Raw genomic sequence first — 26,638 nt, 5'->3', positions numbered from 1 at the left:
TCCAAGTAACTTGGTCAAATATATAATGAAACGTCAATTGGTATAGTTTCTGCAGAAGGGGTCAACTGGGGATCAGCATAATGAGTCGATAAAATCACTAACCTTCGTAATACAGTGTTTCTTAATGTCTACGGAAGGAATGATAGTACATTTATCGTAGTAGGAACCTCAGTTGCTTTCGTCCCAAGATTGCAAATGTGTGAGAGCTCTCACAACAAACAAGTATTGCATTAAAAAGTATGAAAAAATCAACCAAAACTGCAAGCTTTTTCTAGGTCACCCTTTGAAGTCTAATTTTGTCAAAAATCAACCAAATCTAAAATTATCGTCATCTAATTGTATCCAATAAATAGATAAACCAAAATGTTAATCAAGTGGTTAAACAATTTCTAATTTAGTTGATTTTTTACAAAGTTGATCTTTAGAGAGTGAACTAGATAAGACATGTCAGATCATCTTTCAGAAATTACAAAATGAAAGGGAAAGCCGAGAAGTAGAGCGCAAAGGTCCAACTTAGAGGGTCGGTGACATTCCACATCCTAACAAGCTTAGGTATGATGAGTAAATTGCGCGTTTAAGTAGTTGGATGTGGCGAGTAAATTTCATAGTTTCGGTATGAGTTCCATCTGTCATGAATAGTAGAAAGAGAGTACAAAAGGCCGTAAAAGAATGAAAAGAATAATGGCAAGATAACCATTGCTTGGTGAATACACAAGACTACGTTTACCCAACAAAAAACAAAAGAAAAAATAATACTTCCTACAGATACAAGAATGAATCATATGAATCAACATTCTATCAACTCGGGAATTTGTACGTGTATGGTCAACTGCAAAGGTCAGTGCATAGCTGCTGAGCCCGGGAGGCGCTGGGATCCGACAATGAATATGTCCCATTTCTACCGTTGCTTACGCACGTTAAGTTCAGTTGATTCCCTATCTGGCTCGACTGCAAGATTAGTGCACATACAGAACAATATGTCAGTACAAAACCAATTTCTAGTACTAACAAAGTACATTGAAGAAGCAATTTCCAGACTCAGAATTTCTCGAGTCATTTCTTAAATTAAGTTTCCTGAAGACATTAGATTAAACGGCATGCCGAAACTAGAAGGACTGAATGCAACCATGATCACATAAATCAGCAAGCACTTCTATGATTCCAACTATCAAATATTAACGCGGAAGTAAATATGCGCAGAAAAGTACAGCATATTACCAAACAATAAACATTTTGTGATTTGCAACTCCGTTTTGAAATAGGGATGCAGCTCATATACTGACACCAGGAACAGTGATCATTTAGATTGACCCCTCGAAAAAGAGTAATCAGGCCAAGAGTATACCTGTCAAAAACATGACTTCTGTCAGAAAATGCCCGCATATACTGATACTACGCAAGTACAAGGAAAATGAACTTTTATTTCCAATAACAAAACAACTAAGCACTGCCAACACATACAACCCAAAACAACAAAGTAGAAACTGCTATCAACGGAGTGACCAATTAGTATTACAACATAGAGAATAGCAATAACACAAGGCCTTCTCCAAACCATTCTGATTAGAAACAAGCAGATACAGAGACTATTCACAATAACGGTAACGAAGAAATATTACAGGATGCATAATATCTACACATCTGTACAAAATCAAGTACCCTGATTTGATCAGAAACTGTGCATGCATCAACTGTGCCTACCACATGCAGGGAATTAGGTTTATGAAGTCAAATAATTAAATTTCACGGATCGAGGAGGAGCTTACCCAACAATCAATAGTATCAGTGAGAGGACCCACAATACATATTGATACGTCTTGTGTTTGGATTTAACTGGAGTAGCAATAAGTCCCGGGGGAGCATTCCGTTGGGTAAGCCATTTAAACTGGGGGCGGATCAAAAACACAAATCCAAAAAGAAATCCGGAAACAAATCCTCCAATATGAGCAAAGTTGTCCACGTGTGGTAGAAGTCCCGCTGCTAAGTTTATTATGATGATGAAAACGAGAGTAAGCAATGCTGCTAACTGCGGATAGAAATCTGAACCTGTAAGATCAAAGGGTCGTGCATATACTATAAAGAGTGCATCGTTGAATATACAGAAACTTTATTTACCTTGTTCGCATACATTGTCCAATTTGATATGAGCTCCGAAAGCATGCTTCCTAGTAAACCAAAAAGTGCACCAGAAGCACCAACAGAAATACCATATTGAATAAAAAGAGCTGAAAGCAAACTCCCGCCAAAACCGGACATGACATATAGAATACCAATTCGAACTGCAGAAGAACAAATCAGAAAAACATTAGTTTCAAACCAAAAAACAAGTTCGTCAAGACAACTGTACATGATATAGATCAGCGTCAAACTATTATTTTTTTCAACATTTCAAAATATTGAGGCACTATGTCTACACGTACAGGATATCCAAAACATTCCATGTTCCTACAGAAGCGACGGAAAACTGAAATAATCTATCAGCTTTTGTTCCAAGCAATTTTATTCTCTAAAATGTAATACTATGTCTAAACTAAAGTTTGAATAGCCTGCCAAGCTACTTCCACAAAAAGGTTTCTCTTGAACCCCAGCTTAGGTGTATAAACTCTCTTCTTTGCTCAAATAATATGGCCTCTTGTTTCCATCAAACCTATCAACATACTGGTGTTAGTTATAATGCAAACAACACTAGTGACCACTACTCTACGATTACAATTCACAAAATTCATGCATAGAAATCCTCTGTAGATTAATTGCAAGGTAGCTAAAGACATCCAGAAAGTATTTCTCTTCTAGAATTATGAAAGAAGTTTTGCACTTGGTACCTAATTTATGTCTTTGTGCTTTATCTTTTACTACAAAGATCTGTGAATGTGGCTATACATGCGTGATGACATACATGAAGCTGAAAATCCAGAGGCATACCAAATCCAAATTCTTGCTCAAGCCGAATTCCAATGAATAAAAGACTCAGCATATTGGCAAGCACATGGAAAACTCCAGCATGTAACCACATACATGAGATCAGCCGCCACCCCTGGTGTTGATGAACCACTCTCTGCGCATCTAGAGCACCCATCTTTTCTAATCTTCAGGATGAAAACACATGGGAAACAAGTTAGATATGCAACTGAGACCTATTGACCCTTATGGGGCATGTCTATGGCTCTTATTTCCAATTGCTCCCTCCCCCTTAAATTACAAATTTACGACTTCTAGCATATATAGACTTTGGATGATGCATACTGAAATGAGCACATTAAACAGCTAAAAAGAATCACAAACAAGTCCTTGAAGAATGCATACTCCCTCTAACCAGAGATATTAAGACAAAAAAAATCATTTTTCCATAATCATTCTACCATTGGCCTCACAGGGCAAGGAAAATCGAACGAAAATTTTGTAACTAAGTCGCTAAAGAACACTAATGTAAAACTTTAACCTTGTAACGTATTACAGGGGACATTTTGATTAACACAACAATCTAATCAAACAAGGTAGCTCAATACTTGCAGCTCTTCGAGCACCTTTCTTCTTTGATCAAGCATTTCCCATATGCCAACATCAAATAGACATCAAGTATTGTCTGAATGTTAATAAATACATAAAAGTTAAAACCAACGTTGTCCATCTCCTTTAAGTTTCTAAACTAATCGTAAATTCGCTTCTGTATTCATTAGTTTTCCTAAGTCCAACAATAATTAAAAGCAGAATTACATAAATCTTCATACAGTTCAACCATTTTCTTTACAAATATATCTAGTCTAACCCAAAATTCCAAATCACCAAGTCAAAAGTTTTTTACAAAAAGTGTAAATACATAACTTTCAGTTACTTTTACCTTAAAAAGTCTCATCCTTGATTGATCCCACTCTAATTTCACATCATAATCAATCCAACCATCCAACCCTCCTCATCATAATTTCACCAAAAACATAGAAACAAGATCAACTTACATGCAAGAGGTTCACTGCCACTGTGGCTTCCCGGTCCACAAACAGCAGTTCCACCCCAATCCACAACTAAAATTTTCAAAATTTCGACATGCAAACACCCAGCCAATCCGAAAACACAAATTTCAATCCAAACTGCAAATACCAACAAATTCATACGCATAGAAACTAATTAAAGAGTGAAGCTTTACGTGTTTGAAGATGGCCCAAGAAACAGGTTTTCCTTGAAGGGCTGAAAGGAGAAGCGGCCGAGGAACCGACCAATGCACCTGCCGGAGTTCTTGGGGCAATCGTTCACGAACATGGTCACCACAAAAACGACAATGTTGGCCACCACAATCAACGGCACCAGCCATGACACCCAACTCTTGAACGGGTTGTAGTCGCTGAACGACCGCCGCGGCTGCGGCGTCACCGAACCTTGCCCCGCCGGTTGCACAACGTTGTCGCTCTGCCGTGGACGCACCACCTTTATATCTAAGCTGCTCGGCGCAGCAGATTGGCCTCTCTCCATAAAAATCTCCCCTTTTTCGGTGTATTGATTTTGATTCAGACCCAGAAAACCCATTTGAGTTTTGATTGCAATCTCATCGAAATCAAGATGTGGGACAAAATTGAATGAAATGGGTTTTTATTTTTGCCTCTTTTTTTTTTTCTTTCTACTTTCTGGAGATTTTGTTTTTTTATTTTTTTTATGTTTCTTGGGTTGGAGGGATCTGCTTTGGTTCCAAGTTATGAACAAACTGATGTTTTGATACGTAGTCTTGGTAACCTTTGCTTCTTACCTTGCTTTCCTTTTTGTTTTGTTCTTATTTGATTGTCTTATTAGTTGGTTAATTACATCGCCATTTTTGTAATTATGCAGACTGCCATGTGGTGCTATTTAAGAGTTTGTGTAAATTCATTTATCAAGTTTTATGTTTGTTGTTGAGATTTTAATTAAGATATCATTTGACAGGTATAATATTACGCGAAGAGAGAATTTGTGCTTGCAGTTTGTAGATTGTCCTGGTCAATAGAGTGTTTTCTATGACTTCGAGTGTGAGGATAAATTTTTTATCACTACAACAAAGTCACATAGTTTTATTATTTTAATCTTTAAAAAATAAAAAATAAATCACCACTCTACATGAGTAGCTAGCAAGTAATGTCAAAAGAAAATTGTGTATTAACGATTATCAACCATATGAACACTTTCAACATTTGAGTATTCAAAATCGACATCATTCTAGTTACATGTAAAGTTGGTAACTTGCTATGTTTTTTTTATTTTTTGCCAACCACCTCATATTTAATTTCCAAACTAATTTCATTGCATGACGCAAATGCTCTCTTTCGGGACAACCGATTCTAAGGGTGTGCAAGTGGTGTCATCACACAGGGCCTCTAGTTCGAGAGACTCTTAATTTACGATTTTATTCTACCTAAGGGTGCATCAATTAACCAGATTAAACTCTTAGTGTAAGTGTTCTCGCACTTCTTATCTACCCCAAAAACATAAGGGATGCAGATATGTACTTAACCACCACGTCATGCTTCATTTTTATTTATTTTCTTTTGTGTTATATCAATTTACACATAATAAAAATAAATAAAGAAATATAACAACCAAAATTTTAGACCTTATAAGGGTCTCCATTTGAGTCTTGCACAGGGCCCTAAAATCTCAGAGCGGATCTTCTTTGGGTAATAATTTCATGACTTGACGATTGCAAAATTCCAAAAGTATACCAAGGTGTTTGAAAATGGAAAATGATTTTTGGTATTAAGGTGGAACAAGTACTTGGACAAAATTTGATTAATTGAATAATTTTGAACAAAGAAGGAAATGGAAGGAAAAGTAATGTCCAAACCTTTCCATCAAGCCATTACATTTACATTACTTGCCCTACGAGGATAGTTTAGGAATTAGAAAACCACATTACCAAACAAGTAAATGGAGTTGAAGACTCCATTTGTTATAAATTATTTTATTGTTTGTTTCTGCCTCCAGATTAAGACATATAATCCACCTTAATTAGGTCCAACATCTGCAGGCTTAAGATAAAAACACAGAATTTCATGTAAAAAAAATTGAAGGAAGAAGAAAAAACAGAACTGGCAGCAGAGATTATAGCTAAATTTATATTTATACTATGTAAACCATTTAATCCTTTGTTTTTGGCTGCAGATTAAGACTTATATCCACCTTAGGTGAAGCATCTGCAGGCTTAAGAAACAAACCAGAGAATTTCAGGTTAAAAAAAAAAAATTGAAGGAAGAAGAAAAAAACAGAAGTGCCAGCATAGGTTATAGCTAGGTTTATATTATAGTGTATGTGGTGGTTTATATTTTTTGGATTAATGTTCGTGCATGCTGGTTTTTTAGACACTTTATTTATTTTTTTCGGGCAAACGATAGATTTTATTAGTTTAATCACCGACGGGGTTCGAACCTACGTTTTCATATAAGGACTCAACTCATTTTCACCACTGTAGTAAATGATCACTTACTTCAAACACTTTCTTTGATTAATTAGTCTTTGCATGGTCAATTTTATGATAGGTTTTAATTTGATTGGTGCTTATAATATTCATGCAATAATACGTTGAATTGTTTATTATCATGCAAGTTTACATGGTTTTCTTGAACTTAAATTGATTAATTTTAAGGAAAACTAATGAAAAGGGCTTGAAAACTTTGAGTTTTAATGATAAGGACAAAATAAAGGGTAAAGTGAATAGTACCATGATTGACTTTTTAGTGTAAAAATGTGGTTTTTCGTTAAAGTGAACAGTACCGGGAGCTTTTCATTAAAGTTCCCTTAATTTTATAGAGTGTGGATAAAGAATTCAAAGAAGAGAAACAACAAACGAATTTTGTACTATGTATTTCGGCTTTTCTGGTTGACCACTTCGAGAAAATTAAAATGTTGGTTGGACTTTCATACAAGGACTCAACTTATTTTTACCACTGTAGTAAATGATTACTTGCTTCATACACTTTCTTTGATTAATTAGTCTTTGCATGGTCAATTTTATGATAGGTTTTAATTTGATTGTTGCTTATAATATTCATGCAATAATACGTTGAATTGTTTATTATCATGCAAGTTTACATGGTTTTCTTGATCTTAATTTGATTAATTTTATAGAGTGTGGGTAAAGAATTCGAAGAAGAGAAACAACAAACTAATTTTGTACTATGTATTTCGGCTTTTCTGGTTGACCACTTCGATAAAATTAAAATGTTGGTTGGTCATTGTAAAATTTAAAAGTGTAAAAAAAAAAAAAAAACATTGAGTATTAATTTATTTACCATTTGGCATTTGATATTATTTCTTTTGGTGAAAAAAACAAATTAGATAGAAGGGAGTCTACTCCATTTCGGGTCAGGGTACTAACACGACTCGAATTTAGGCCTTGATCTAGTAAAGAAAACAATTATTACCAACTTAACCAATTCTCATTGACTTATTAACCATTTGTTATTATTCAATACCGCTATAGTCTAATAATATATATTTTTTTAATTTGTAAGTGAAAATGTATCATGTTGATGCATAAAACCGGAGGTCTTGGAACAACGTAAATCTGACCGTGAATCTGCAAGAAAGTAAATAACATAAGGTATATCGTGGTTCACCCTAAGGTTCGGGCTACGTCCACACTGATATTGTATTTATGAGGGAGAGAGCTTTGAGAGGATGAGAGGGCCTAGGAATTGGCCTCCCCTAATTGTGAGGGTAAGGATTCCTTTTATTGAATAAGGGCTCTTCACTTATTACATATTTACCCCTTCTTTTATTACATAATTATATTTAAATCTCTTGAGTATTTATACGATGTCTAAATATGGTACAAAAACATATCAAGTTCGGGTTTTCTAAATAACAAGATTGATATTTAACTATAATTGTGTGGCTTAGCAAAATTTCTAACTTTGTAAAAAATCATTTAATAATTATGATGACGATTAGTGCAGGCATAATTGATGATACCTTAATGGTCGTACGAGGATGTCTACCACCTCAATTATTAGAATTGGAAAGTAGATTATACGATTTAGTGGTTTTATCTTCACTTGTAAGTAATATGTTCAAATTTCATGGATACGAGTTTGATACTGATTTATTTCTTCACTTTTTAATATAAATATATCGTTGTATGAGAAAAAAAATTAAACCATACTTAAAACGTAGCCCATTAACTATTATTTCCAAATATAATTTCAAATTCGTTCATGTTGTGTTCTTAGGTATGTTAGCTAGGGCTAGGGATTAAGACCGACCAAACCATAATTATAGGACCAGTCCAGTTAATTTGGTTTGATGTATTTTTTAGGGAACTGTTATTAGCATTCCAAAAATCTCATTTTACACTCCTCATAAGTGTAATTTTCTTTCTAATTATGGAAAGTTTTGAGGGCAAAATGAGATTTTTAGAGTACGACTAACAATTCTCATTTTTTATAATAGTTTATTTGAAGGATAATAATAAACACACATCATGTTTAGCTTCAAACATACTCACGTTTAATCAAGTTGTTTTTGTTTGATTTAATCATGTTGGTTTTTGCATGTGTTCCAATATTTTAGTGGATAGGATGTTACTTTCTATCATGTGTTTCGGGCTTGAAACTCTTTCTCCATAAATTATTGTAATAGTTTCGAACTCCTCCGACTCCCCTTGATAATAATAATTTTTTTAAAGGACGATAATAAATAAAAAAAAGTGTGAAAATCATTTTCTCTTTTACTCATATATCTTGAATGGGTAATGCTAAGTAACATACCAAACCGATCACTTAAATTTTCTCGAAAAAGTGGTCATATTGATAAATCTACAAAGTCCAAATGTTGAACTAGCTAAACTCTGAAAATATTGTTGAACAAAATAATTTTGCTAAAATATTAAGTTTGAAGTGAATTTCTATGAAGTGTGATGGTTTTTCAAGAAACTGATCGAGTATTGTGTATATTTAGAATGCTACAATGAATTGCTTAGCAACGTCCCCCATTAGATCTCATTCCCTCTCTCTTCCAAATTCCAGTCCACTTTCCAAGCAAACCGGACATTAATTTCTTCTGCAGAAACCCATGCCATGCAAACCTTTTCGGATCCCATGCATTTCATTTTCTTGCTTCTCAAATGCATCTAATTCCACATTAAATTATCATCTTTTTCAATAAAAAAAACACCATTAATCTTCTGATATTCCTCTTGGGGTTTCTTTTTCTCCCTTTTTTCTTACCTGGGTTGGTTCCATTTCTTGTACCTCTCACGTTGTTCCATTGAGTTTTCTTAATTTTCATTGATCCAAGATTTACACAAGGGAGACAATTACGACGACGAATCGAAAAAGGTTACGATTGAGGGCCTTTCGTGACAACATGGGAAGGCCTTTCGTGACGTTCGCAGCCTGCCGCAACCAATACTGGTTTGTATGTGCCTCATTCCTTATATGGTTTCTATTGCTTTGTGTATACCACTCGCAGTTCATGGTTGGAAAAAGCTTGATTGCGTTGTTAGGTAATCACAATATCGACATTTCTGTTACTGTTGCCAATGAGTCTGAAAATTCCGGTGATTCGGTTTCTCTGCCTGAAGAAACCAATGAAAGTAGGAGCACAAAATCAAGAGATGAAGGTCATATGAACATCGTTTTCAATGACCGAAGTGGTGGCGTTTTTAATTTGAGAACAAAAGATGTTTTCGGAATCGAAGAACACGGCATTGAAAAATTTGGGCACCTTTCTAAGAAGGAATCAAAGCCTCATGACCGTAATGACCAAGTGAACGATCCTAGAGAAAATAAAGCTGAATCTGAGAATGGGGATGAAGACGCTAAGCCAGAAGAACATTTGGATAAAAGGGATGAATCGGATTCGGAATCCGTTTCTGAATCATGCACAGGTAAGTACATATATGTTCATGACATCCCTAGCAAATTTAATAGGGACTTGTTGAAGAAATGTGGTTCACTTAGCAATTGGACTGACATGTGTGAGCTCGCTTCAAACTTTGGCCTTGGTCCCCGCCTTTCGAATTTGGAAAAAGTTTATTCAAACACTGGTTGGTTTGCTACAAATCAGTTCTTGCTAGAGGTCATATTCCACAGCCGAATGAAGCAGTACAACTGTTTGACAAAAAACTCATCACTAGCTTCAGCAATTTTCGTACCTTACTACGTTGGCCTAGACGTGGCGCGCTACCTTTGGGGATCGAGCATATCCACGAGAGATTCTGGCTCACTTGAAATTGCGAAATGGCTGAGAGAAAAACCAGAGTGGAAGAAAATGTGGGGGAGAGATCATTTTATGGTGGCAGGAAGAATTACATGGGATTTTCGGAGATGGACTGACAAGGATTCGGAGTGGGGGACGAAGCTTATGCTTTTGCCCGAATCAAAAAACATGACAATGTTGGCAATAGAATCCAGCCCTTGGAACAGCAATGACTTTGCCATACCATATCCAACATACTTCCACCCTTCAAAAGACAATGAGGTGTTCCAATGGCAAAACCGAATGAGGAGGCAGAAGCGGCGGATATTGTTCTCCTTCGCGGGCGGTCCTAGGCCTAATCTCCAAAATTCAATCCGCAACGAAATCATAGACCAATGCAGGGCAGCAAGGAGAAAATGCAAGCTCCTAGAATGCACAACTGGTCCGGACAAGTGCCACAAGCCGGTTTTTGTCATGAAAATGTTCCAAGGCTCCGTCTTCTGCCTACAGCCTCCCGGAGACTCTCTAACCCGAAGATCAATCTTCGATTCCATCCTCGCAGGCTGCATTCCGGTGTTCTTCCACCCAGGGTCCGCATACGTCCAATACGTATGGCACCTCCCTAAGGACTACACCAAATACTCAGTTCTCATACCGGCATTTGACATAAAAAACGGGAAGGTGAGCATTGAGAGGACATTGCAGAAGATTCCGAGGCAGAAAGTTTACGAGATGAGAGAGGAAGTTGTGAAGCTGATTCCGAGAGTGATATACGCAGATCCAGGATCTAGATTGGAGACGCTTGACGATGCATTCGACATTGCGGTTAAAGGGGTTCTTGAAAGAGTGGAAACAATTAGGAAGGACATGAGAGAAGGGAAGAACACAAGCTTTGATTATGCAGAGAAAGTGAGTTGGAAGTACAATTTGTTTGGGACTGTGGAGGAGCATGAATGGGATCCTTTCTTTGAGAGACAACATATTTAAATTTGGCCTTAGGCAGATGAGAGTGTAGTGTGCATTAATTTTATTTTATTTTTTTGTAGTTTTTTCCTCTTCTTTTGTAGGGTTATTCTTTTTCACTTATAAATTATTGGTATTTGGAATCACAGAGCTTCAACTTTCATCATTGGTACTTTGGCAAGAACAATATATCTTCAATATACATGCTCCTCGACAGTGAACCGTCTGGAATAATTGTCATGCACTTCTCACAATGCAGTCTCTCCCTTATATTTATACAAAGAAAGTGTGAGATGACTTGTTTAGAGTGCAACAACAACTCACTTGTTGAAATCACATTGCAAAGTACTCCATATTCCTTTGCCAAATAAAAAGAGTGGAATTTTACTAATCTGGATCACATCGTCAATGAAGATCATGCATTTAAAATTCAAACTTTTAGAAAGAAAAAAAAAAGAATTCTTATACATTTTACACAGATGATCCTAGACGAGTGATTGATAGATAATAAAGCTTCTAAGAGCTAGTTTGGGAGGAAAAAAAACCTTTGTTTTCAGAAGCAGAGGTAGAGTTGCTTCTGCTTTTGCAGTTTTGGACCCATAATTTTGACAAAAACCACTTTTCTTTTTCATTTACGAAACACAATTTTAACCCCATCTTTTTAACAAGCTACTTTTATAATAATTTCAACAATGCCAAACCAACCCTAACCCTTCTCACTAACCATACACTGGGTAAGAAATTCAAAATATTTGTGTATACACAAACTCTTTTTTGAGTGAGCAATAATCCAATTTTTTGTGCAAAGTTCTTAACTTGCAATGTTTCAAGGTTCTATCGGTTAGTAACATTTCAGAAACGAACTTGACAGCAAGCGTTTGTAGTCCAACGGTTAGGATAATTGCCTTCCAAGCAATAGACCCGGGTTCGACTCCCGGCAAACGCAGTCCTTTTTAATTTTCCATTTTTGTTTTGTCCTTTCTTTCGTGAAAACGACGTCGCGTATCTCCTTGAAACTGAAAAGTATCCTCTCCATCTTTCCGACCACAGTCGAACCACAGCCAATCAAACCACCCAGATATTTACGCGCCAAAACCATTTCCGTGGCCCATACTCTCTCTCCCCTCTCTCCTCTCTCAACCGCTTACTTCAGCTCCGGCTTTACCTTCCACACTCCAATTCCATGGCGGCCACGAGCTCCTCCTTCACTCCGCGCTTAGTGGGGTCCACAGTAAACCCTAGAACCGCCGGAGCTCCGTTCTCCGTTCGAATCTCCTCCGGCGGTAACTATCCGACGACCCGCGATACCCTCGCCGAGGGCCCCTACTGTATCTACGTCGGCCCCATCGAAACCGCCAGCAAGGAAACCCTCGAAGCCCTCTACAGCCAAGTAAGCCCCTTTCATTTTTTTTTCCCCTGCGATTAAGTAAAATTCATTTTCTGGGTTTGGATGAAATTTTGAAATTTGATTGATTGGTGGTGCACGTGGCAGGCACGTGATGCGTATTACAGCGGCGACCCTTTGATAGTCGATGACATGTTTGATAGAGTAGAGGTACGTATGTATCTGTGACTTATGAGTTCATAGATTTTTTATAGGCCAATGTTTTTTTTTTTCAAGTTTTGGTTTTTGTTGTTGACAAATTTTGCAATTGATTGGAAGAACAGTTGAAGCTAAGATGGTACGGCTCGAAATGCGTCATGAAATACCCACGTTGTAGTCTTAGGAGACAATCAACTTATGCTGATGCTGAGGTAATTGGTTTTTATTGAGTGTTTTTTTGAAGTGTTGTTTCTAATTTTGGCATTAATTCATGAATATTGCTTTAAAATATGGTAAGGTGAGAGGAAATGAAAGTATAGTTATGCTCGAATTGACGATGGGGTAATTGGGATTTGATAGTTTGCCACTCATTTGGTTAAATAAGCAAACAATGTGTTAGCTCGCGCGTTTGGATGATTGTCAGTGTTGATGTATGTTCAAGAGACGTAACGCAGAAGCACATACATTAATTGTTGACAATCATTCCTTCGTATACGTGGCTTAGTTACTAACTGCGATGTTAGTTTATAAACCAAAATGTATTTGTCATTGGGCCATTTGTTATGCTATGTATTTAGTGAAGAGGAAAAGTGGATTCTATCAGTCTTTCTCCACTTGATTATTGAATGACATGGATGTAGGGCAGGAAGATTTATCACAGGTTTTTGCATTAGCGAGCATATGGATCCTCTTTCTTGCCTTTGGCACTTCAGCGTGTCTTGTGCCCATGGTTTACTCTGTGGGAATAGCTTATAAAGATGCTTTCGATCCGGGATTTTCTTATATAAACCAAGCGTCTGCTCTTTCCATGCTAAATTCCATTCTCTGCATGACACTGGGTTGTGTCATCGGTTACCCAATTGCATCCGCTTCTGGTAAGTAAACCTGCATCCATTCTCTTCAAAAGCATTTAAGAATTTTAAATTTTGTGGAATATTTTGCTTTTCTTTCCTTTTTAATTTTTTCCAAATATGATGTCAAATTTTTTTGCTATCTAATGTGGGCTCTCTGTGTTAAATCGAGGAAAGTGGATATCGATTAGGAAATATGTATAACTTTCAATGTTATTATTTTTGTTTCAAGTATCAGCATATATTAAAGTGACCTTTCTCACAGTTAAAGTACTTAAAGGCCTGTGGAGAAATGACTTGGTGGCACTAAAAGGAGTATGCCCAAATTGTGGGGATGAGGTCAGTTGATTCAGTCTGAGAACTTCTAAAAACTTTTAGTTCATAATTTTTCAGGCAACCGTTTTCTTCTTCTGATTTCAATATAATCTTTCTGTAGGTGTTTGCATTTGTGCAATCCGATCAGTCTAATAACTCACCGCATAGAGCAAATTGTCATGTGTGCGAATGCTTGTTGGAGTTCCGTACCAAGGTTGAGGTAACTTAGTTCTCTTTTGTTTCTCACATCCAAAAATTCATATGTTTAACATTTGTTCTTATTTTGTAAAGGTCTGAAAACAATTATGAGAAAATCCAAAGCAAATATCAGTAATTTAATTGAGGATTCATAATCTTAACAAGTACACACCCATAACCTATTACTGTAAATGGCTTCTGTAAAGGGTAACTGAACAGGATTGGAAAGTATCCTCACACCGAATATTCTTGGCAATTTCAATAAAACTACATTTATTTAAAACATTGCTAATCATATCTCTTACGGAATTGGATCCTGCTTATGTAAGATATGTCAGAAATGTGATATGTATAGCATCGCTCTTGCCACGTTGTGTATCTTAGGTATTGTGAGGTTTTGTGGTAAATGGCCTCACTTTCTCACTTGGCAAAGTGCCCCCTTCCCTCTTCTCATGGCGCTAAACTGCCCGGGGTCAAATCATTGGTTCTGTTAATACTTCCGTTTTTATGTTTTCGAAATGTTGATAGGTTCTCTGATTACTGGACGGATACAGGAGTTCGAAAAGATATATGTTCCATTGCCATTTTATAGAATCAAATCGTTGAGTATGTTTTTGGCTCACATTGGAGGTTATTTTTGTGCAGAAATCTGTTTCACCACTCGGTAGAAGATGGGTCTACGGCCGTATCTATCTTGTTTCGCGAAGAGGCAGAAGCCAACTCCAAAGACGGCTATAAATGTCTTCGAACTCCAAAGTACAAATGCATATTGGAAGCTCTTATACAGTAGGACAATTCATTCAAGTCATCTTTTTTTCCAAATTATAATGTAATAAACCTCAATCTTGCCTGAATAGAGCCAGTCCGAATGTATTTCTTACAAGTTATTGTCATTGGTCATTCGACAGCTGAGTTTTTTCGATCGCATTCTGATATTATCGCTCGGTATATACAGTAGGGAGTTCCACCTAATGGAAATGTTCAATTTGAATCAAATATGACATATTACGTTATCAAACTGTCTATCTGATTGCATAAATTCTTATTTGCATGTGGAGTCCAAATTGACAATATGATATCTTTCGTTTCCCAAAGTTTCACGTCCAAATTTTGGGACTAACGACATCAGCTGTTCCTGCTTTTCGTGAAACCGGTGCCCAATTTTTTTAGGCCGAGTTTGAAGACAAACTACTCAATGAGCAATACGGTCCATAACGACTGTAAATCCTGTATATATCGTACTCTGCGCGTCGTCTCGTCACGGTCAAAAAATTGCTCAAGCACATAAATGATTGTCAGCTAAATCTACAAGAATAATGCTTGCAGGTACTTTTATTTGAGGCTGCCAAAACAATTTTGATTATCATCAGTTCTGCAGGGCATACATTGCTACAATGCGTGGACGTTTGAAGGAACATTGACCCGAACATCTGATCACCATACTAATAACGTTGCTTAATCAGAAAGAAACAAGAAAACATTGCTACAATTTTGATTATCATCAGTTCTGCAGGGCATACATTGCTACAATGCGTGGACGTTTGAAGGAACATTGACCCGAACATCTGATCACCATACTAATAACGTTGCTTAATCAGAAAGAAACAAGAAAACAGTAATGACTTAACGACTTCTAACGGGAACTTTCTCATTGTATCCAAGGTATCATTCTTCATGCAACCAAAGTCCTATAACTGAACACCACCGCAATGGAAATGATGGCGATAATGGATAGATAGCGAATCAGAAGTGTCCCAAGCTGTATACTAGAACCCAGGCAAGCTGAAAAACAGAAACAAGGGGATATGAGAAAAAGGCCAATGACTCAAGGAAACCTGATTAATCTTAATTTATACAAGGTGGTAATTTCTCAAGGGGGAAGAGGCCGTAAATGTACGAAAATTACCAGAAAAAGAGTTATAGAAGCGAAAAGCCCCTCTTGGAGAAGAGCTCCATGACCACCAAAGTCTTCTTCATCAACCTTTAGTATCATTGCATAGTAGCCATATATAATTCCAGTTGATATCACCAGAAAACTGAGAAGAAAAAAAAAACACCATATAAATGATTAACAAGTGGAAGCATATCCTACACTAGTGAAAACTCAAAACCATCAAAAGATAAAACGATTATGTGGGAAGCAAGGACATCCAACTCGGGCACATGTTCTTTTATCTTGGCCTGAAACTCAGAGTCTCCGAGATAAGTTGTCTGCGAGAATCTAAATAGTATTACATGCCTGTGTAAACATATCACCTTGGTACAGTAAATTGAAAACTGTCGGCACTGAGTCCCATTAAAGTTAAGGCAATTATCACTTTTCGAGAACTACAATATTGCAGAAGCAATTCGATGAATGCTCCAGCTTTACAGTTGAACTCACTAAGGCCAAGACCATGTCAAGCAATGTGATTTTCAATTTAAAACTAAAGTTTAACTGGGTAACTCTTCTAGCATACGTTTCAATACAGTAGCTGGTGTAACTGCTCTATGACATATTATGGCTTCTTAAAAGAATCCCCAAAGAAGGCAAGACTCAAATCGTTCACTAGCTCTTCATTTAATATGGCGATTCGGAAAACAACTTTCCAAAATTAGAGTTCACTAGTGTTCATCTAGGCTATTAAGGTTCTCACCAATGATAAGCTTCTGAACTCAACACCCCTACGAATTAAATACAAATCATGAATGAATTGTTTTATGTTTTGAAAAAAACACCTACAGCCTAGAGAATCTAAGTTTCAGCGTAATTGTAATTATCTTTGACAATCCAAATAACGGGCAGCCCCAAACAAGTTTTAAAGTCTGCTACTACAGATTTCTTACCATTATGCTAACAATGTTCCATTGGGAAAATTCCTGCCTAAGATTTGCTTTGATGGGTTCCTAAAGATCCGAATGAGTATTCTCGCTAAACAAGCTGTTCACTGATTAGCAACGTAAAACAATGATGGTGTAGAGTAATTGGAAACCGTGACAAGCAATGAAGAAGGTGTGCAACTATCAACTTACATGACGAACCATATACCTCCGACCAACGGTATTGCACCCCACAGCAGCCCACATGCGAGGGCCATTGCTTGTCGAATCCAATGCAAGACATCTCCCAATTGATCCTGCACACATACACAAACACACAAAGTAAATCATTCAAGTCAAAGTTACTAACAGGGCAATCAGAAAGCCATGCGAAATATTAACCAAAGCAGAATTTATTAATCCTCCCCAACAGTTTCTGCTCATTATACTCAATAAATTTGACCGTTTCAGTATTGCTCTTAAATTTCAAAATCTCATGAACCCATTATAAATTGCAATGCTTCAATAGATACCCAAGATTCAAACTTCTTTTTCTAGTTCGTTCTCCATCAAACTTTCTCGGCAACCAAACAAATCACAGTGATCAACCATGGGGAAGTTGTAGTACCTTGTCCCAGGTAGCTTCCGGATCCAACAACTTGGCGAATTTGAACGGCGACAAGTGACCGTTCTGGTGCTGCTGCGACTGCTGCTGTTGACCGTTCAATTTCACTGATTTACCTTCTTTCATGCTTCGAAAAGGCGCAAACTTTTACGGGAATTAATAAAATCCGCCGCAAACCTTCACACAATTCAGTGGGTTTCTGTCGAACTTGCAGACGGACGATCAGAGCTTGCTAGGGTTTTGGATTTGGGCGGAGAGATTGAGAGAATAAATAAAATTAAATAATTGAATAGAAAAATGGAAGAGCTTCGCTGTAGATCTGATGCGATTGGGTTTTGGGTGGGGTAAGTAGTTTGGTGGTGCTGCTGCTGGTAAAGTTAGGTATCCAGATTGTTCTTGAAGACCAACTCCCAAAACGACGACACCGTTTACTCTTAATGTTACGTTGAAAGAAATCGAATTATGATCTTATTCTAATTCCTTTTTTTTATTTGGGTCAAAGCCCGAGCAAAATGTTTTGGTGGTGTTTTTTAATAGAATGAATCATATAAGGTTAGTTTAGATGTGTTTTTAACATGACGAAAATCACTTTTAGAAAAAATATTTTTAGATTTTAAAAGCACTTTAATTGCTTTCTGCAAGAAGGGGAAGCACTTTACGTGCTTTTTCAGGATTTACTTTCATTTTTACTAATAATTGGTTTTAAAAACATTTTCATCAAAAACGCTTTCTGTCATTTTAAAAGCACATCTAAACGAGCTAATAATATTTACATTATAGGTCCGAGCACAACATTAAACAAAAAATAAATATCAAACAACATAATTTAGGGAACTTTAACGAAAAGCACCTGGTACTGTTCATTTTAACGAAAAACCACATTTTTACACTAAAAAGTCAATTCTTGTACTATTCACTTTACCCTTTATTTTGTCCTTATCATTAAAACTCAAAGTTTTCAAGCCATTTTTATTAGTTTTCTTCATAATTTATACAAACAGCTTGAGTCCTAACAACCTTTACAATACCATATGGAAGTATACTAATACTCTATGAGAAATTTTATTTAAACTCATTTAACTTCTTTCTGCATCCAACTTAAATTTTAAATGTTAATTGTCTATTTTACCCTATTGCATAATTACTATTAAGTACAAATGAAATTAATAATAAAAATCAAATTTATCAATAGACCCACATATTATAATTAAACTCTAATATCACCCTTTGTTTTTCATACACTTATTCCGACTAAAATCCTAATAGCTTTGATAGAGAAAAACAAGTTTTTCTATTGATGGATGGTGGTTTTGAAGTTTTTAATCCTCCAACTACTGTATGACTCGATTTATGGATATTTTGTTTGTTTGCTTATTCTTTGATTAAATTTCTTACTTTTTATATTATATTGTATTTGTTTTTCTCTGCTGTCTATATGCACCCCAAAACACCAATTCAAGAACTTTTGATTAGTACTGCAAAGACATAAAACTTGATTATTGGTGCAAATAAAGATTGCTCAACCTTAACCACGAACTGGCGGGTGGCATGTCTTGCACATTTTTTATTCAAAATAGCTCCAATTTGTTTATTAACATAGCAGCACAACACCTAGCCCTACATGAAATTACAGTTCTACCCCCACCTGCCTCCTCTCCCTCCGTTTCTAGGTTCTTCGTTTCTTAATCCCATTTGCAAAACTTCCGTACGCTTTTCCTCTGTTTTTCGTAGTTTTCTTCCCCTTCATTTTCCAATTTTCGAATTAGGGTTATAACATTTGGCACATAATCTAGAGAGAGAGAGAGAGAGAGGGGGGGGGGGGAGAGAGATGGGTAGCCCAGAGAAGGATCAGAGCAAGGGCTTCTTCGCAGCCATGAGTTCTGGCCTCACAATGTTCGGCAACGCCATGCACCGATCCGTTGGCGGGTTAGCTTTTTTCTTCCTTTCTCGTAATTCATTTTTGCACTTGAAATTTTCTTCCTTTGGAATTGAACTCGTGCCGTCTTCGTCAAACCATGATTGTTTGTTTCCTCTGTAGATATACTCGTAATCAGTTATTGGTTTGGGTTCTGTAATTTGATTGAGCTGTGAATTTTTTATTTTTTCATGTGATCGGATTCGGTCCAACTCTTCTACCGAAATGTGTCACTCTTTCGGGTTTTCGGACTGCATTTGATGACTGTGATGTATAGTGAATTGTTGAATGGAAAGTTTTGGTTTTGATTAGTTATCGTAACAAGGATAGTGAACGGAAATTTTGGGTTTTCGCTAAGTAGCATTACGTGGTTTAATTAGTGATCATACCAAATATACTGAATTCTGGTTTAGAAGGGTTTAAGAGACAATGTGGTCTTTGTATCAGCTTTTGAATTATGATACAAGTTGGATTTTTTACTTGAGCTAGTGTTTTTTTTTTATGTTTGATCGAGCCTCGGGTGTCTCCCTTACTAGGAGACAGTTGAGCTAGTGTTTTAATCAGCTGATGAGATGTCTTATGTTGGAGTTTATAACGAGTACTCTGTGTATGTGTGTTTGCATGTGATCTAAGATCATTAGGGTCCTACAAACTTAGATTTGAATAAAAAATTGGTCATGTAGTTTTGATATTTATGCACAGATTGTCTGCCAGTATTAGATGGTTCTTCCATGTTATAGTCATTAACATAATTCTCTTGCTATAAAGTATTTGAACAAAGAAGTGCTTATTACTTGCTAGGCAAGGGTGCCTTGGATAATACTCCACTAGTTATTAAAGAGGCAGGTCTCTAACTGGGAATAAAATTCTTAACTTATTATAGATATTGGTACATACTCAAGTTTACTTATATTTTTAAAACATTTAAAATTATAGTGAATTTTCGTGATATACCAGAGAGTAAGCATCATATTAATTCTCTGATTGAGCCATTATATATATAACTTTCAGGTTCATCGTCATCATGCTACTTATATTTTGGGTGCTTTTTCGGTACTTTTGTGCACTACATTCATTTTCTTGTGTACTTTACTAATTATGAAAAATATGCCCTAGTCCTTATGATATGTTATTAAGGAGTGAGTTCTGTTGGTTGAGAATCTGACTCTACTGTTGCTTTTAGGTTGCTTGGTTATGAAGGGGTGGAAGTCATCAATCCAGAGGGAGGTGAAGAAGATGCAGAGGAGGAAGCTCAAAGAGGAAGATGGAAGGAGGAGGTACTATGATTTTTTTTGTTTCTACTTTCTATCTTTCAAGGGATGTATTGCTCTTAGGTACCATTTTCTTGATGATAAGTGGGTTGTTAGGAGTTAGAGTATTGTCTATTTCAACTGTGTTTTTATATGTTGGTTGGCTATTTGTTCAGGAAGGCATGTCGTCTTTATATATATATATATATATATATATATATATATATATATATTTAGGTGTTGTAATTTGCCATTTTCATGTTTAATCCAGCAATTAAAGTGCAAAGCTTGTGGAATCTATTGTGATAGGCATCCTAACATTAACTTATAAACTGAATCGCTTCTGTTTTTATTCTTCAAATATGAAATTCTGTTCGTTATTCTTAGCCTGCATGGCTTATTAATCCTGAAACATTGAGCTCTCTGCATTTTCACTGTTTAAGGAACGAGATAGTTACTGGAGGATGATGCAGAAGTATATTGGCTCAGATGTGACATCAATGGTGACTCTTCCTGTACTTATTTTTGAGCCAATGACAATGTTGCAGAAGATGGCTGAGGTTTGTGCTACTTAATATCTGCACAGTTTGGTATGCCTGGGATTTTACGCACACTGTCTTTATAGTTGATTATTGAATAAATTGTGCAATGTCTGTGACAGTTAATGGAGTATTCACACTTGTTGGATCACGCTGATGAATGTGAGGATCCTTATATGCAGCTGGTGTTTGCCAGTGAGTGTGCCTTTCATTTGAATTTTTTTTGCGGTTCGTGTGCAAGTATTACTGTTTGCATGACTGTATGTTATTCATTGCAGCATCATGGGCTATATCAGTCTACTATGCCTACCAGCGGACATGGAAGCCATTCAACCCTATCCTTGGGGAGACTTATGAAATGGTTAATCACTTAGGGGTAACATTTATTGCAGAGCAGGTGAGCTTTTGGGGGATACCACTGTCCTAAGTCTTTTAGTTGTCCTGAGTATGAGCTTTTGAGAGTTTTGAGGTCGTTAGACCTTTGTCCTTAGTACCATCTTCCTGTATAGGCTTGATTTCAGAACCTCTCCAAAAAGACCCTTTCTGCAAGAACTTTGCAAAAGATCTTTTGGGAGAACCTTCAAGAGATGGACCCACCCTAAAGCTATTTTATACGTCTGAGTAATCATTTGTAGAATTTCAAGTGCTTCCTCATTAGTTTTTCTTGCATGTTCTTCTGTCTTCCGTTTAACACTATAAATAATGTTAAATGATTCATCATACATCATTATTCCAGGTGAGTCATCATCCACCAATGAGTGCTGGGCATGCAGAGAATGAGCATTTCACTTATGATGTGACTTCAAAACTTAAAACTAAATTTTTAGGGAATTCTCTTGATGTTTACCCTGTTGGAAGGTAATACACAGCTTTCATGTTTCTTGTAACAAATATTTAGTTGTGAACCTATTTTATGTTCTCCCAAACATTGTAGTTTGCATTTTGGATGCAATTACCGTGTGTCAATAGAAGGGTTTTCGTTTATCCCTCTTGTTCCGTTTTTTGAGCGATTTCTAAAGCTAATTCTTATTGAGGGATTGACCTGCTTTAGCTTTGCTCTTATAAGAGTTGTATTTTTATATCAATACATGGCTGCTCATATATCAAGAGATTAGGTGAACTGTTTTTTTATTATGGACATTTGTTTGTCGATTCAATTTGTTGGTTTGTACTTTTGTTGATGCAGATGGTTTGTTTTGTGAAACTTTATTAATTTCAAGTGTACTTTTATTTACCATCATCATGTTTCCTATATCTTGTTAATCGTTTTAAGCTGGAAGTTTTGGAAAAATATATATAATTGTGTACTATTGGTTTGTTGCCAGAACACGTGTGACTCTTAAAAGAAATGGTGTCGTCTTAGATTTAGTGCCACCTCCCACAAAGGTAAACAACTTGATATTTGGCCGGACATGGGTTGATTCACCGGGGGAGATGGTCATGACCAATCTGACGACTGGGGACAAAGTTGTGATATATTTTCAGCCATGTGGCTGGTTTGGGTAAATTTTCTTCTTTGAATTCCATGAAACATCTGCTCGTTTGTCTATGAATTATTCAATTGTTTTGTAGCCTTGTTAATTCTTGCTGGTACATTCTCTGGTCTAGAGGGATTAGAACTATCTACAATGTTCTATAGATTTCTGACCCTGCCTTTTCTCTTAATGTATGGCTTCAAATGTCACTATAAATTAAAGGTCAAGAAGGCTGCTTCATTCTAAATGATTTATTGGATCTGTAAATAATCTATCCCAATACAATCAACTACAATTACAAAAGATTTGTTACACTTTTTTAATGTCCATCGGTAGCTCCCAAAATTAGTGAATACGACCATCTTAGTAGTTATCCATGCTCTTTTGTGTCACTTGTCACCTGCTAGTGGTGTACAATTAAAAGTTATATTTGGTTGCAGAGCTGGCCGCTATGAAGTGGATGGATATGTTTATAATGCTGCAGAGGAACCTCAGATATTGATGACTGGGAAATGGAACGAGTCATTGAGTTATCAATCATGTGATTTGGAAGGGGAACCCCTTCCAGGCTCAGAATTAAAAGAGGTTACTCATGGAATCTGTCTTTGTTGTATAATTTGGTCTGTTATTGAAATACTAAATTTTCTAGTAGGTGCTGTGGAAAGGGTGAAACCTCTGGCCTTTGACATTTTTTTAAACAGGCGGTTTAAGTTTAATCTGCAACATGTGCATTTACTTTCTTGGGAGTTAATCACACACGCCCGCATATACATTACACACACATGCACACATATGTATAACCATAATTAAGAGATTTTGATGCTATTATTTCTTGGATGACCAATTATAGTGTGTGATTAATTAAAGACAACTAGTGTCCCACCAGTGTGGTAAAAGCATGTTGCTTATTCATGCTTTGTGAAAGTCGTCACTAGTATTTGTATGTCAGGTTTCAGCTGCATCCTTTGGTACAGAAACAAAAGTTTCAATAAGATAATGAGTAGTTTGTTCGCTAGGCTCTCTTTCTGGAACCTTATTTTAAAGTGGATCATACCTTTTATGATTTCAATTAAGTTCGCTGGGCAAGATGCTGAAGAGTATACATTAATCTTTTCTGCAGGTTTGGCATGTTGCCGATGTTCCAAAGAATGACAAATTTCAGTACACATATTTTGCACATAAAATAAATAGCTTTGACACTGCTCCTAAAAAGTTGTTGGCATCAGACTCTCGTTTGCGGCCTGATAGATATGCACTTGAGAAGGGGGATCTGTCCAAATCTGGTGCAGAAAAGAGCAGGTCTCGCTCTCTCTCTCTCTCTCTCTCTCTCTCTCTCTCTCTCTCTCTCTAAACGAAAAAGGATTTTGTGTTATTTCCATTAAGGAATCAGGTGGTGTTGGAACTTTTTAGCAAAACTTCCATCGGTTTGTTTCAATTTAACATAATTGGTCATATGCATATTGAGTCTTTGTTCTCCCGAAAAACTGATTGTCCCTCTGATTACCCTTTTCTTCTTTCCAGATTGGAGGAGAGGCAGAGAGCTGAAAAGAGAGAGCGAGAGGCCAAGCAGCATCAGTTTAGGCCAAGATGGTTTGACTTGACAGAGGAAGTGACACCTACACCTTGGGGTGACTTGGAAGTCTATCAATATAACAATAAATACACTGAACACCGAGCCACAATTGATAGCTCAGACTCCATTGATACGGTTGATGTTACATCAATTGAATTCAACCCATGGCAGTATGGTAACCTGTCTGCAGAATGAGGTATTTGCTCTTCTATGTTCATTCCCCCTCCCCCAAATATTTTCTTGTTTGTTACTAAGATCTTGTAGTCTACATAAGAAAGAAGCAAAGACGTAGAAAAGGTTACGTGAGTCACTGGCAAACGTTATGATATCCCGGTGATGCATTACGTTATGATATCCTGGTGATGCATTGCCAGCTCCTCTGACGTGCGTTAGATACAGCTATGTGCATGGAGCAACATCACTGCTCTGAGCCTGAAGTAAGAGTTGGTGTCATGTTATCTTACTGGTAGTGGTCTCACCCTTCCCTACTAGACATGGACCATGTTTCTGCTCTCTTCATTAAGTTGATGTGTATCACTTTACGGACGCCCGAGTTGGGATAAGAAATACACTGATCCCACCAAGTGTTTGGAGGACTTGCATGAGAAAGAGTTCATCGCTATTTTGACATTCTGGTCTAATAATGCAATGATATGTGTAATTTGTTTTCTTCACATCATCGTATTATTGAACTAAAACGTCATGTGGCGTCGAACAAGCTCTATGTAAATTGCTCTCTTGCATGGAAGTTGTCTTAGTTAAGCAACTTTGTCGAAATTTCATTTTACATTCATTCCCCATTGCAAGCAAAACTCAGGGTAAGTCCTCAAAAGTCCGGACTACTGGGTAGTCCAGTGTTATATCCATTTGATTGGCAAGTAATTGAAAATAGTATTTTACTTTGTTAGTTTGAAAATAGTATTTTACTTTGTTAGTTTAAAAATAGTATTTTCTCAATTCAATTATAATTATAACCGTTCATTTTCCGTACTACTGAGCAATCCTGACTAGGCCTGGCATTTTGGACCCAACCCAACCCGTTAATCTTTGTATTTGGGTGGATGCTTAACGGATCAGGTCGTTAACGGGTGAACCCGTTAAATAACGGGTCATTTTGAGTCAACCCATTAGACCCGTTAACATCCGTTAGCACCCGTTAGTTGAGGATATTTTAGTAATTTTAGTAAAGTCTTAATAACAAAAAATAAACTTTATGCAAAAAAAAATTAATAATAATAATTGTTAACGGGTGTTAACGGGTGAAACGGGTGACCCATTAGCTTAACGGGTCCGGTTCGGATGACCCGTTAGCTTAACGGGTTGGGTACTGATGACTCGTTAACTTAACGGGTCAGGTTCAACCCGACTCAAACCAATAAACCTGACCCGTTTACAGGTCTAATCCTGACTATGAACAAAAATTACAGAAACCATGGCTTCCATCTGCAACTCAAATACCCATATAGCTCGGGCACAATGGCTGCTTGGGCCCATGATATCATGGTCCCACATCCAATTCAAATCAAGGGCCCATGGCCCATGGGTTTTAATATAGCGATGTCCCCATCAGTTATGGGCCCGGGTGAAGAGATTCCCAATTGAACAACTTTTGACGGCTTCAAGATCATCAACAAGCTTTTCCGCCCCTTGGATTTAAAACTTGAAAAACCACTAGAAAAAAAAGAACTTTAACGAAAAGCATCTGGTACTGTTCACTTTAATGAAAAACCATATTTTTATACTAAAAAGTCAATTATGGTACTATTCACTTTAGCCTTTATTTTGTCCTTATCATTAAAACTCAAAGTTTTTAAGTCTTTTTCATTAGTTTTCCTTAGAAAAAATGGTACTTCCAAATTGGAGTCTCACTATTCCTTCTCTCAATTGGATATACCTTTTGCCACTTTACCAGATTCTTCCTGAAAAATCCATTAGACAAAAGAGTGGTGGTCCTACCACTCCTCCCCCAACATTTCTACTGCGCTTGCACTTTACTTGCTTGTTAGGTTTATATATGTCTATTCTAATCAAATATCTTATACTCACGGCTCGTTTGTAAATGTTCATAAAATAGCTAAAAGGGTTTTTGATAAAAACACTTAAAAGTGTTTCCTATAAGAAGCACATAATTGAGACTTCTTGCTCAAAGCATTTCAAGTGTTTTAGAAACCTAAAAATTTTTTTTTTTTAAAAGTGTTTTCAGTCATTTTCAAAAATTTCCAAATGAGCTTTAATTTGGTTATATTGGGTTTCAATATAAAGGCCTCCTTTTTTTAGGGGTGTGATATCTACACCCCATTTTACTTCTCATACACATTTTTAATTTTCGGCCGTCGGATCGGATGAATTGAAAAAGATCAACGGACAGAAATTATCAAGGTGTGTGTATGAAGTAAAATGGGGTGTGTGGATAGCACACCTCTTTTTGGAACTCAAT

At 36.7% G+C, this 26,638-nt stretch overlaps 5 protein-coding genes and 1 non-coding gene across 8 annotated transcripts; 4 read left to right on the top strand and 2 right to left on the bottom strand.

The window, feature by feature from the left end:
* Positions 1–670: 670 nt before the first annotated feature.
* On the bottom strand, positions 671–4,706 carry LOC103420838 (RHOMBOID-like protein 1). Its single transcript, XM_008358883.4, has 6 exons — positions 4,142–4,706; positions 2,923–3,086; positions 2,116–2,279; positions 1,767–2,026; positions 1,219–1,345; positions 671–948 (listed from the first exon to the last, which is right to left on the bottom strand). Exons 1-6 carry the CDS (start codon positions 4,516–4,518, stop codon positions 826–828), a joined length of 1,215 nt encoding a protein of 404 aa, XP_008357105.1. The 5' UTR covers positions 4,519–4,706; the 3' UTR covers positions 671–825.
* Positions 4,707–8,955: 4,249 nt separating this feature from the next.
* On the top strand, positions 8,956–11,281 carry LOC103422276 (probable xyloglucan galactosyltransferase GT11). Its single transcript, XM_008360319.4, has one exon. It carries the CDS (start codon positions 9,322–9,324, stop codon positions 11,140–11,142), a length of 1,821 nt encoding a protein of 606 aa, XP_008358541.1. The 5' UTR covers positions 8,956–9,321; the 3' UTR covers positions 11,143–11,281.
* A 711-nt stretch (positions 11,282–11,992) lies between these two features.
* TRNAG-UCC (transfer RNA glycine (anticodon UCC)) lies at positions 11,993–12,064 on the top strand. Its single transcript has one exon. It is a non-coding gene; the product is annotated as a tRNA-Gly (tRNA).
* Positions 12,065–12,149: 85 nt separating this feature from the next.
* Positions 12,150–14,932, top strand: LOC103420859 (PGR5-like protein 1B, chloroplastic). 2 transcript variants are annotated; one of them, XM_008358906.4, is made up of 7 exons: positions 12,150–12,508; positions 12,611–12,673; positions 12,787–12,873; positions 13,308–13,536; positions 13,778–13,851; positions 13,949–14,047; positions 14,671–14,932. In XM_008358906.4, exons 1-7 carry the CDS (start codon positions 12,302–12,304, stop codon positions 14,761–14,763), a joined length of 852 nt encoding a protein of 283 aa, XP_008357128.1. In that variant the 5' UTR covers positions 12,150–12,301; the 3' UTR covers positions 14,764–14,932. The 2 variants fall into 2 exon arrangements, with proteins under 2 accessions (XP_008357128.1, XP_008357135.1); XM_008358913.4 differs by having other exon boundaries at positions 12,162–12,508; positions 13,949–14,041.
* A 385-nt stretch (positions 14,933–15,317) lies between these two features.
* LOC103420877 (uncharacterized) lies at positions 15,318–17,959 on the bottom strand. The gene is made up of 4 exons (XM_008358921.4): positions 17,453–17,959; positions 17,038–17,141; positions 15,932–16,061; positions 15,318–15,807 (listed from the first exon to the last, which is right to left on the bottom strand). The coding sequence occupies exons 1-4, from the start codon at positions 17,573–17,575 to the stop codon at positions 15,769–15,771; spliced, it is 396 nt and encodes a 131-aa protein (XP_008357143.1). The 5' UTR covers positions 17,576–17,959; the 3' UTR covers positions 15,318–15,768.
* Positions 17,960–19,017: 1,058 nt separating this feature from the next.
* LOC103420886 (oxysterol-binding protein-related protein 3C) lies at positions 19,018–24,978 on the top strand. 2 transcript variants are annotated; one of them, XM_008358929.4, is made up of 10 exons: positions 19,018–19,375; positions 20,548–20,641; positions 21,058–21,174; positions 21,276–21,348; positions 21,432–21,550; positions 21,890–22,011; positions 22,479–22,655; positions 23,069–23,213; positions 23,749–23,927; positions 24,150–24,978. In XM_008358929.4, exons 1-10 carry the CDS (start codon positions 19,278–19,280, stop codon positions 24,394–24,396), a joined length of 1,371 nt encoding a protein of 456 aa, XP_008357151.1. In that variant the 5' UTR covers positions 19,018–19,277; the 3' UTR covers positions 24,397–24,978. The 2 variants fall into 2 exon arrangements, with proteins under 2 accessions (XP_008357151.1, XP_008357157.1); XM_008358935.4 differs by having other exon boundaries at positions 19,073–19,375; positions 21,276–21,315.
* Positions 24,979–26,638: the final 1,660 nt, after the last annotated feature.

This window comes from Malus domestica, chromosome 03, assembly GCF_042453785.1.
Source record: "Malus domestica chromosome 03, GDT2T_hap1".
Lineage (NCBI taxonomy): Eukaryota > Viridiplantae > Streptophyta > Magnoliopsida > Rosales > Rosaceae > Malus > Malus domestica.
The sequence above is the reverse complement of the archived record's forward strand: the minus strand, read 5'-3'. Positions and strand labels throughout refer to the sequence as shown.

What these genes read in the sequence shown, in the direction of transcription:
- LOC103420838 (XM_008358883.4), bottom strand. Translation starts at nt 4,518, where the DNA reads ATGGGTTTTCTGGGTCTGAATCAAAATCAATACACCGAAAAAGGGGAG. An exon ending in CTTGGGCCATCTTCAAACAC is followed by an intron (nt 3,087 to 4,141) that starts GTAAAGCTTCAC and finishes TTCATCCTGAAG; the next exon opens with ATTAGAAAAGATGGGTGCTC. An exon ending in CTGATACTATTGATTGTTGG is followed by an intron (nt 1,346 to 1,766) that starts GTAAGCTCCTCC and finishes TGTTTTTGACAG; the next exon opens with GTATACTCTTGGCCTGATTA.
- LOC103422276 (XM_008360319.4), top strand. Translation starts at nt 9,322, where the DNA reads ATGGGAAGGCCTTTCGTGACGTTCGCAGCCTGCCGCAACCAATACTGG.
- LOC103420859 (XM_008358906.4), top strand. Translation starts at nt 12,302, where the DNA reads ATGGCGGCCACGAGCTCCTCCTTCACTCCGCGCTTAGTGGGGTCCACA. An exon ending in ACATGTTTGATAGAGTAGAG is followed by an intron (nt 12,674 to 12,786) that starts GTACGTATGTAT and finishes TTGGAAGAACAG; the next exon opens with TTGAAGCTAAGATGGTACGG. An exon ending in GCCCAAATTGTGGGGATGAG is followed by an intron (nt 13,852 to 13,948) that starts GTCAGTTGATTC and finishes ATCTTTCTGTAG; the next exon opens with GTGTTTGCATTTGTGCAATC.
- LOC103420877 (XM_008358921.4), bottom strand. Translation starts at nt 17,575, where the DNA reads ATGAAAGAAGGTAAATCAGTGAAATTGAACGGTCAACAGCAGCAGTCG. An exon ending in CGGAAGCTACCTGGGACAAG is followed by an intron (nt 17,142 to 17,452) that starts GTACTACAACTT and finishes GTATGTGTGCAG; the next exon opens with GATCAATTGGGAGATGTCTT. An exon ending in CTTCTATAACTCTTTTTCTG is followed by an intron (nt 15,808 to 15,931) that starts GTAATTTTCGTA and finishes TCTGTTTTTCAG; the next exon opens with CTTGCCTGGGTTCTAGTATA.
- LOC103420886 (XM_008358929.4), top strand. Translation starts at nt 19,278, where the DNA reads ATGGGTAGCCCAGAGAAGGATCAGAGCAAGGGCTTCTTCGCAGCCATG. An exon ending in GAGGAAGATGGAAGGAGGAG is followed by an intron (nt 20,642 to 21,057) that starts GTACTATGATTT and finishes TCACTGTTTAAG; the next exon opens with GAACGAGATAGTTACTGGAG. An exon ending in GATGTTTACCCTGTTGGAAG is followed by an intron (nt 22,012 to 22,478) that starts GTAATACACAGC and finishes GTTTGTTGCCAG; the next exon opens with AACACGTGTGACTCTTAAAA.